Source organism: Myxine glutinosa, chromosome 8 (assembly GCF_964187855.1).
Source record: "Myxine glutinosa chromosome 8, kmMyxGlut1.1, whole genome shotgun sequence".
In the NCBI taxonomy this organism is placed as follows: Eukaryota; Metazoa; Chordata; class Myxini; order Myxiniformes; family Myxinidae; genus Myxine; species Myxine glutinosa.
This window is the reverse complement of record NC_136268.1, coordinates 153,972,746-153,983,171: the sequence shown is the minus strand read 5'-3', so window position 1 is coordinate 153,983,171 and position 10,426 is coordinate 153,972,746. Positions and strand designations below refer to the sequence as shown.

Here is a 10,426-nt window from a genome sequence, read left to right as displayed (position 1 = left end):
CTCTGCATTATTGAACCTGAAATCAAAGTGCAGAAATCGACTTGATGTGTCCGATGATATGCGAGTGGCGTCACGAACTGTGCCACGATTCCATATTCTGATTGCACGAAAACAGCAGCAACAATCTCACTAGATTAGTAAAACGGCTTGCGTAAAACTTGCATGTTTTAGTTTAGTTTGTTTTGTTTCTTTGTTAACAAGCAAAGAAATAAATAGGGATAAAATCCGAATGATTTTCTTTCCTGTTCTGGTTCTAAATATTCATATGTATAACTAAGCTATTGAGATATTTTGAAGTCACACTGGAACCTAATGGGACTGGTAATCAGGCGTGGGTCCCCGAACTTGGCCCATTTTCCGGGTAAAAAGTTACCAATTTTCATCCAAAAAATAGGCAATTAAAGTAAAAACACCTCTCAGAATGCACCACAGAGCACCTAGAAATCAAAAAAATTCTAGGGGGACATGCCCCCAGTACCCCCTAGCTATGCGCACTTTCGGTGCACCTTGGTCAGTCAACAGTCTGGCGAAGGGGGTATGGGGACATCTTGGGCAATCCGTTGGGGGTCTTGACAAGGAAAAAGGTTAAGAACCCCTGGTGTAGTTTATTATACGTAACAATGCATACCCTTCAGTTCACCTGTACAAATGGCTATGTGGATTGATAAAATCTCTCAGCTTGTTTAGATTGGCAATTCACTCCCTCTTATGTTTCTATTCCCACGTTATTGTATTCATTTCATTTATTTATTATTTAATTTATTATTGTATTTCATTTATTATGTTCTGTATTCATTTCTTATGTCTCAATTCTATTCCCATGCAGTCGCCATCTTGGGAGGCCCACTCGAAGCTATCAAGCGGTCCCACAGACACGTAGTCGCCATCTTGGGAGGCCACTCGACGTCATCAAGCGGTCCCACAGACATGCAGTCGCCATCTTGGGAGGCCCACTCAAAGCAGAAATGTATTTCGACTCGCGGAGATGAGATTTGGCTTTGTGCTCGGGCTTCCCGCTTAGTCCCATATGTGACAATTAAACGACGTAATGATTTGTAGACATTGTAAATAAGAAATCTGAACCAACTTCAAACTGTATAAATAAGGTCTTTCAAATTCAAAAAAACTAAAACATTTGTGACTTGAATATTGAATGTTAATTTTGAGTTGAAAGTCAAAGTCGATGTGAACAGTTCCTCATGTAAACAAAAAGCAACGCGAGCCGCAGGGAATCATTCACTGGGCCTAGCAACATGGCGGCGTGCGGTGGCGACAGATCATATGTGGTGCATAGCACGGCATTTGTGAAATCCAAAAACAATAGTTGCCATGGAAACAGAAGCTTTATAATTATGGGCAAGCATCACCGACCAATCGGCGGCTTGATATAAATTTAGGTTTATTTATTTATTTCACAGTTTTCACGTACATTTCCATTGAGACTTTGATTTCACAGTTTTCAGTTATAGAAATTACAATTTTCAAATGCTAGATATTGATCGAGTTTTTTTTTGTTTGTTTTTTTACGTACGTGTTTACAGTTTTTTACTAAAATTTTCATTTACGGACGCTTTCCGACGGTTCTTTGATTTTTCCCAGTGTACCGGCTTCGATATCCTGTCCGTCGGCATGCGAAATTTTAGCTTTCAACGACACCCAGATGGTATCAAACATCAATATCAGTGAGTGGTTAGGAAGAGCTTTATATATTAGATACTACACATGTGTACAAATAAGCTAAGTTTAAATCCGATATCTTGAAAAATTCCTGAGGTTTCGCAATAATAAAATCACAAAAGTATCCCATTTACTGGGGTAATAAGCCATTTGAGTATCCTGCATCGGAGTGGCGACCCATCCTGAATGGTACACCTTAGCCAAATGAAACTGCCCTGGCAGCTCTATGCACCTCATGGCATGAAAGGAATGTTTTTTTTAAAGGGTGTAATCGTCTAAATGGTCAGTGTTAGTCCATAGGAGTCTATAATGTTTGCAAGGGGTTTTAAACGTCTAATCAAAAGGGTCTAAATATTCAAAAGGGTCTAAATCAGTGGTTCCCAAACTTTGTAGTCCACAACAGTAGGCTTCCCAAATGGTAACAGTATGCCTTCCAACTTGGTACTGGTACCTACGATTAAAAATTGTCAGAGAAAACGCTTTCGATTGAAAACCCCCCTCAAAAACGGGGATTTTATGGGGTTTCCTTTCAGGTTTGGATGGCGACCCTGGGTTCGGGAATCCCTTGTCGAAAAGGTCTGAAAGAGTCTAAGGGTCTCAAGGGGTATAAACAATGTGAGGGGTCTTCGATATCCTGTCCGTCGATCCGCGGAGGTCTCTGTCCGTCGATCCGCGGAGGTCTCTGGGCAGCGATCCGCGGAGGTCTCTGGGCAGCGATCCACGGAGGTCTCTGGGCAGCGATCCGCGGAGGTCTCTGGGCAGCGATCCGCGGAGGTCTCTGGGCAGCGATCCGCGGAGGTCTCTGGGCAGCGATCCGCGGAGGTCTCTGGGCAGCGATCCGCGGAGGTCTCTGGGCAGCGATCCGCGGAGGTCTCTGGGCAGCGATCCGCGGAGGTCTCTGGGCAGCGATCCGCGGAGGTCTCTGGGCAGCGATCCGCGGAGGTCTCTGGGCAGCGATCCGCGGAGGTCTCTGGGCAGCGATCCGCGGAGGTCTCTGGGCAGCGATCCGTGGAGGTCTCTGGCCAGCGATCCGCGGAGGTCTCTGGCCAGCGATCCACGGAGGTCTCTGGGCAGCGATCCGCGGAGGTCCCGGGCAGCGATCCGCGGAGGTTCCGGGAAGAGAGCCGTGGAAATCTCTGGGCAGCGATCCGTGGAGGTCTCAGGATGGCGAGCCGCGTAGGTCTTCGGCAGAGAGCCGTGGTGGGTCTCTGGGTAGCGATCCGTGGTGGACTCTGGCCAGAGAGCCTTAGAGCTCTCTGATCTGCAGAGGTCTCTTGGGAGCTAACCACAGAGGGCCTTGGGAGAAAACCGTAGAGGCTCAGGTCAGCAAGCCATGAAGATTCCAGGAAGCATATCACAGTAAGAGTCCAGCCAAAAGGTCCCTCGTTGTTGCACAGCATTGTTGTAATACTTTCTTTCCATCAGCCTCTCAAGAGCTATCAATATGAAGGTTGAAGCAGATCCAGAGAGTGTATGTATTGTTATGTGTGTGGGGGTAGATGATGAATCTCATAGGAAAGTTAGGAATGTGTAAGTTTTAGTATGCTCCGATTGATGCAAAGAAGCCCATCTCGATGCAACTAAGTAGGGAATATATTTAGAATAAGATCGTATGTGTCTCCATACGAGGGGTGGAGCTATTCCAATTAGGTAGAGCTTAAGGATAAACCCCAGTGTGTAATTGTTCTGTGATTTTTCCCTTCGTTGTTATTGCATCAAAAAGGGCCGCCATTACAATAACTACAACGGTCGCACTGTAAATTGACTCATTCGCTCACAACGTCGCCAGGGCTAACCAACACCCAGCACATTTGCCGATCAGCACGCAGGCCCCGCCTCACTCCCTTCAACGTCATCCGAACATTCCCAAAAGAGATTGGACTCCGCCCCCCGACGAATCGTAATGGGGAGGCCACGCCCTGGCCTTCATGATTGAGTAGCGCTTGGTGATTGGGCAGAGTGTGACGTCATCGTGGAACATTCGAGAGTGAAGGGGAAAAGATGCGGTCACGCCATCTTGCTTTATCTTCTAGTTCTGGCTTTGCATGAGAGACGGTCACTTCGCTCGCTCTTTCCCTTTGTCTTGGTCGCGCTGGAAAATGGCTATGTCTCGGGCCGTGTCCGTTCGTGAAGCTTTGGATAGTGGAGGGAGAAGGAAGAGGAAGATGTCTCGCCCTTTCTAATTCTCTTGCCTCGGTCACGCAAGCAAATGGTCGGTGTTTGGCCTCGTGTGCGCCTGTGGAGACATTCCGGAGCTCTTGGCGCGTCGGTCGGAAGAAGACAAGAGCGGGAGAGGACCGGCCACACGCAATCCCTTCACGTCCGTGATGAGACGGAGAGGAGCATCTTTCACGCGTGCAGCTGCGAGCCCTTTTGTGCTGCCGACTGCATTCGACGGCCTCACTTGAACAACAATGCTAAGTGCCAGCACTATAAAAAACAATTTATTTTCTTTTACTTTCGTTTTCCCCGTGTTTGTATACGAGTCTGATTGGAGACGTCTCATTTAGGAATTTTAAGTTTACCTCACCTTTGATTGTTGCATTTATTTTCATTAAATCATTATTTGTCGAATTTTTCTTTTCGTGTGTTGTGGATTTTGCTGTCCCGTCTTCGTGTTTGTGGGTTCGGATTAACCCCTGCATGTGTTCCGATCAGATAAGGCCTCAAACCTTCCCACGCATGTGAAAAGATAATACCGCCAAGTTGGGTATATGCCTCGGAGTTAAGCTCGTTTTGGCCATTCGTTCTCTTGGGGTCTTAACCCCGGGGACACGATAGTATATATATGCAATGATATTTCTACAGCAAACGCAGTGATGTATCTTATCTTCACATTTGACACACTTGTCATTTGGACTGTGTCAGTATGTTTTTCTTTTGAATGAAGCTCACCTGTAACATCAGCACTTGGGATTGATAATTTTTTTAAATAATAAAGTGAGGCAGTTCTTGTGGTTGTTAAAATGCAGTTTGGTTTGCAGCTGTGTACTGGTATGGTTGCCATGCAGCACCTCCTTGGCTGGCTGCCCTATCATCTTCCTATAGTGAGCTCGTATGGTTCAACTGAAAGAAAACAAAGATGGGGTATCCAGCCAAAAATAATTTCCAAAATTCCCTTTGGTAAACCCATTGTGACGTAATTATTCCGAGGGTCCTATTTCAACGTGTCTTCCAAAATGTCACACACCACAAGTGATCAAAGTATGGAGGCAAGAGAGCAAGTGACCTAGTACAAGATACATGATTGCAGAGCAGAAGGAAATGGGCCAGGAGGAAGGACTGGAGTGGATCGAGAACCTTTGACCTCAAAAATAGTTGGTTTCCCAATGTAGTGACTCAATATGCAAATGCTATTCAATTTTCAAGTCAATCGGATGAAAAATGGCAATTTTTAAAATTTGACCTCAAGATGACCTTTGACCTCAAAATCAATAGGCTTCTTCCTTATGACCAACTCTACCATCTGGTGAAGTTTCGTGAAGATCGGTTTTAAATTGTGACCTGTAGGCGATAGACAGACTGACAATAGACAGACAGACAAACACACAAGACCAACCAATATACTTGAAAAATCTTCTATTTTGCAAGTAACAAAGCATTACAGTTGTTATATTGCAATGGTTGCATCAAAAAGGTAGTCAAAAAAAAGTTTTGCAAATTTAATGCCCGACCCTCCAACCGAAAACAATCGACTTAAATCAATTATTTTGGCAAAAGGACAAGATCAGGCTATAATAAATCCCCCAAAAAGAGAAAGGAACAGGAAAAACTTTTCTTTTCTCTCCGTACGTACAAAATAAATAATCCTTTATCTATAAAGTGTTGTCCGTCATATTTTGATAAAAGTGAACAGACTCCCACACCAGCCAATACACAAAAATGCAATAACAGCACACAATTTAGCTGCACAAAATGTGGAACCTGCTAATCTATGGAAGCTTTTATTAATTGAAAAAGAAAAAAACAATAACTTGAATGGATCCATCAGCTGACATATCAAAAACTATTGTACATAAATACAATCTGCCAAATAAAACCAAATATTCTCCACTGGGAAATGTTCGTTTCGTTAAACAGACATGATGTACAAATACAAATAGTTTTTCTTCTGAAAATAAGAAAGTTTTAAATCAGAGGGCACACCCACAACAATCTGCATCATTCACAATGGTAAATATCCTTAAAACGAATTGAACAATGAAACAAGACATCTCCGATGCTCTAGAAAACACAAGCTCTTCCTTTGTGCAGATGACTCCGTATTATGCCATCTGATAGGCAGAATTCTCTCTGATATGCAGACAGGAGATGCTTATCAGGAAATTATTACACTCTGGTTTGATAAATGGAACATTTCCTTCAATCCCGGATAAGTCTCACGTTATTGTCCAGAATGATCGTCAAATGAATCCACCTATTTCCTTGATCATCCACTGGAAGAGGTTGTCAGTCAGTATCTGACTTCAAGACCTCACCATCAGCCATGACCATTTTTGGGTTGTTGTTACTCGGTAGCCATGGTCAGTTCTGCTCGAAAAGGCCTGCAGCATGGCGATAGCCAATCGATTTCCCAGCAATTTTTTTCTTTATGAAGCCAGGGCCACACACTCTTCTATTTATGTTTTATAATTAGCTGACCACATACCAAACCTGGCCTCCAAAGTCAGCCGCCGTTTGGGAATCCTCTGTCGATACAAGTTTATCCTTGGAAAAAAATCAGAACTACTCTACAAGGCCATTGTCTGTAGCTCAATGGATTCCTGCTCATTTCTGTGGGCTGGTGCTGCAGCAACGCTCCTGTCTGTCCTGGATTCTGTAGAAGCAAAAGCTCAAAAAACTATTGAAATCTCCCATATTGAGGTCGAAGCACAATATCTCTTGCTTTACATCGCAGGTAGGTCATACTGTCCATTCTCCAATATAGCTCCCTCCACACTCTCTGTGCTCAGACCCTCCTCAGTAACAGCAGGATGCACATGTTCTTCCATTAACCCCTTCCTGGATAAACGTCCAAAAATCGGCCAGACTGCACACCTCAACTCTTTTGTTCCTCACGTCTTCCGTCGATGGAACCTCCTTGAAGAGGCTGTTCTGTCTCACTCTTCCCTCCAGGGTTTTAAGTAGGCAGTGCACAGAGCTCTCATGTCATCCCCAATCCTGAGCCATGATCTTTAACCTTGCTCTTCCATGAGGTTCGCTCTTGCAGCAGAAAAGAAGATCATTTTAAAAAGACCACATCATGCACAGAATGCATTGTTGTCAAAGATCAGCATAAACATGACAAACTAAATGTTGGTTGAAGATCCAGCAGAAGTGCACATGCATCCCTGCCAAGTTATAAAGCATTTCTGAAGCACAGGGTTGTAAAAATGTACATAGAACAAAAGCAGCTTGCGTTTCGAACATTCGCCCTTCTTCAGATAAAAAAAAAAAAAAGAGGAGATGTGTGTGGAAGGAGGAAAATAAAGTGTTGGTGTGAGATCAAAGAGCAAGGCCAAAGATCAAAATGATAAAATATTGTCGTGTCCCCGGGGTTAAGACCCCTGGGTGACAGATGGCCAACCGAGCTTCAACTCCGAGGCGTCTCAGCCGAATCGCTGGCGGTGTTATCTCTTTAGCACGCGCGGGGGGAGGATACCGAGGTCCTTACCTGCATGGACGGACTTCACATGGGGGGTTATCCAATCCCCACAGACACAGAGCCAGGACAGCAAAATCCACAATACAAGAAAAGTAGGATTCGACAAGTAATGATTTAATGAAGGAATTGCAAACAATTAAAATGAATGTGAGGTAAAGCTACAATTCCTAAATGCGGGACCCTCCACACGGACGCATATACAGACACAGGGAGAAATCAATAAAATAAAATGTGGTGTGGTGCTGTGGAATAATATATATATTCATATATATATTGGTATATGTTAAAATTGCTAAAAACAGTTAAATTGCATCTCAATGTGATCTTGTGTAAAATGGAATGTGTTTCACCGTGCAGTCTGGCAAAGTCTTGGAACCGAAGAGGCTGCCCACTGTTGCCCACTGCTAAATTAGTATTTAAATAATCCCTCATGTGCTTTCAAAGCTCGCAGCGTGAGCAAAGCCTTGGGACTGGACCCAAAGCGATAAGGGGGCGTCTGGGACATATAACCTTTGTCCTTCAGTGAAAAAGCTCAGGAAAGAGTGTTGACTCAGCCCTGAGTTATAAGCCAGAGGCAACTGACTGAGATTAAATTGCCAGAGAGTGTTGACCCTTCTTCGGCCCAAACAGTGACCCTGCTCTCTGATAGCTACCTATGGTATGCCTTGAGTGACTAATAATGCAGAGCAGATGGGTCTTGGCGCCAGGAAGACGGGCTGCTAAGTTCTGCGTTGATCTCTGAATTCCAATCTCCTACATCAAAGGATCGAGGGTCTACTTAAGCACCAATGCTCCGAGAGAGGATACGGAATCATCTGAAGATGCAGGACGAGAAGGGAGAATATTTCAGCAACGTGTTATATCTTAGTTCGATTTTGTGTAACAAGTTTCCCTCCTAATTCGGAATAAACCTTGGCTTGAAGAGACGTACCAAGTTCTTTCGTATCTGAGTTTCGTCTCAAATTATTACCTTCAGGGTTCAGTAAGAAAGTTCCCTGACAGTGCGTTGGCCGGTACTCAGCTCTGGTCTCCCCACATGACCTTCAAATCCTGGCGATCGTCGACTGGGTCCCCAAGGCCTTGCACAGGAACGCTCAGGGTGGTGCGGTCGTGCCCGTATCAGCCACCAACCCGCGGAGCGGCGGCCAAACTCCTTACTCCTCCGGTCATTCCACGCTCCACACAGCTCTGATGTTTCTCAAGTGCACACCGCACAAAGCACAACCGTCACGAGCCAGCACCAAGAGAGCAAAAGTTGCGTCCGCCTTTCATGTAGCGAGGAAATGATAGCAAAATGCGACTGTTCGTGGCGAAGCCCAGCACGAGAGAGAGCAAAATGGTGGTCGCTTCGCCTTTTTCTACAGCACGAGAATGTTCGATGATGATGTCACACTCTAACCAATCGTGCAGCACCGTCGCATCACCCCATCGTTCCTCAAGGGCGTGGCCTCACTGCCATTCTTGTCGCACATCAAGAACATTCAGCTGGGCGGAGTAGTAGTGTCTGGGTACCGTCAGCAATTACGTTGTTTGTAATTACGTGCCGAGTGCATGGCTGGCCGAGTAAATGGTTAAAAGAACAAAGGGAAAAATCAGAGGCAATTACACACTGGGAATTTATCCTTATGCCCTGTCTAATTAGCATAGCTCCACCCCTCACATGGAGACACATAATGCTTACCCGGACATCCGGCCCTAACTTAGATACATCAAGGTGGCTTCACGCATACGGAGCACGCTAAACCTATACAATTCTACCTCGACTAAGGTATTTTATTACCTACCCCCATACACATAACAATATCATATCACTTTGATCTTTGGCCACTGATCGATGATGCAGTCTCTTCTATCTTTGATCCACATCAAACGTTTTATAATCTTCTCTCCATCCACATTTACTTATTTTGCTCAAAGGGATAATGCTCAAAATGCCATCCACACTTCATCCTCCATGGAGGTAAACAATTTTATTAACTTTCAGTTGAAAAATTATGGAGAAACAGTATCACCGAACTTGTTGACCAAAATTTAAGCTTCCAGCAAGCACTTTGTAGTAAATGCGGATGGATCTTTTTCCTTTATGCGCCTTCCACCACTCCCTCCACCTCCTTCAATCGCCACCTTTTAGAAAACAAAAGAATCTCATTCTGCACTTCCCTCATAGCCTGTATGTTGGACTTCACAGTCTTCATCTTCCTGTACTACCTCTCCTCTACTGTTGCTGTCTTCTGCCACCCACATTCGTGCCCTATGGGCCATGCGACGAGCGTAGAATGCACGGTGCTCTGCTGGTAGATCCCGCAAAGCCCCAAGTGCCTTTTCCAGCAGACTTAGACCTCTAGTGGCATCTGGGGCATCACAGTTTCCGTATTTGTCTCGTGAGTTGTAGCAGGACACAGGTAAGTGTCGCCAGAAAACATTGATGCCAATGCTGAAAGTCAGTGCAAGAACATTGTGCATCCATAATGCTTTGGGGGAGGAATAGGTGACATTGGGGGGAGGGGGAAACAAATTAGTATCCGAGTTTACTTTCTTATGTGTAATGCCATTTCTTCAAGGTAATTTAGGTTTTAAAAACTCAATTGTCTGGAATAAAAGTCTAAAATATGGCAGAAGGAAATGGTGATTCTGCACTTCTACCTTGTAACATGTAGCTACCCAAACACCAAAGCACATCACATACATTGCTGGAGCGGTCGATGGCGCATTATGGCAAATCCCCACACTCAAACCTAAAGCAAAGTTGAAAGATGACAAAACGTTCCACCAGAATTGACCCAATATCAAATTTAGTTTAAAATTCCCCCGTTTTGACCCCAATACTCTAAGTCCCCACCCCCTGGGACATGAATCTGGGGTTAATTCCGAAAATAAAAAACCGATACATATTTCATGTGTCTTCCGATGTTTATTGCATATACAGTTTCATTACCTCCACCACTGACTGAAGGTGGGTGGATGTTATGTTTTCACCCCTGTCTGTGCCTGTGACCAGGATATATCAAAAAGTAGTGGACAGATTCGTAAGAAACTTGATAGGCAGGTTGGTTGTGCGAGAAGGACGAATCAATTTGATTTTGGTGAAGCTCCAAATACGGTTCC

General features: G+C 44.6%; 1 protein-coding gene across 4 annotated transcripts in view; it reads right to left on the bottom strand.

Annotated features, from left to right (window-relative positions):
- Positions 1–5,605: 5,605 nt before the first annotated feature.
- Positions 5,606–10,426, bottom strand: part of TYW5 (tRNA-yW synthesizing protein 5) — a 34,733-nt gene continuing 29,912 nt past the window's right edge. For all 4 annotated transcript variants that reach the window (XM_068125445.2, XM_068125444.2, XM_068125447.2 and 1 more), the window contains exon 9: positions 5,606–9,792. In XM_068125445.2, the coding sequence (XP_067981546.2) occupies positions 9,467–9,792 (326 nt within the window). In that variant the 3' untranslated portion in view covers positions 5,606–9,466. The remainder of the gene's footprint in view (positions 9,793–10,426) is intronic.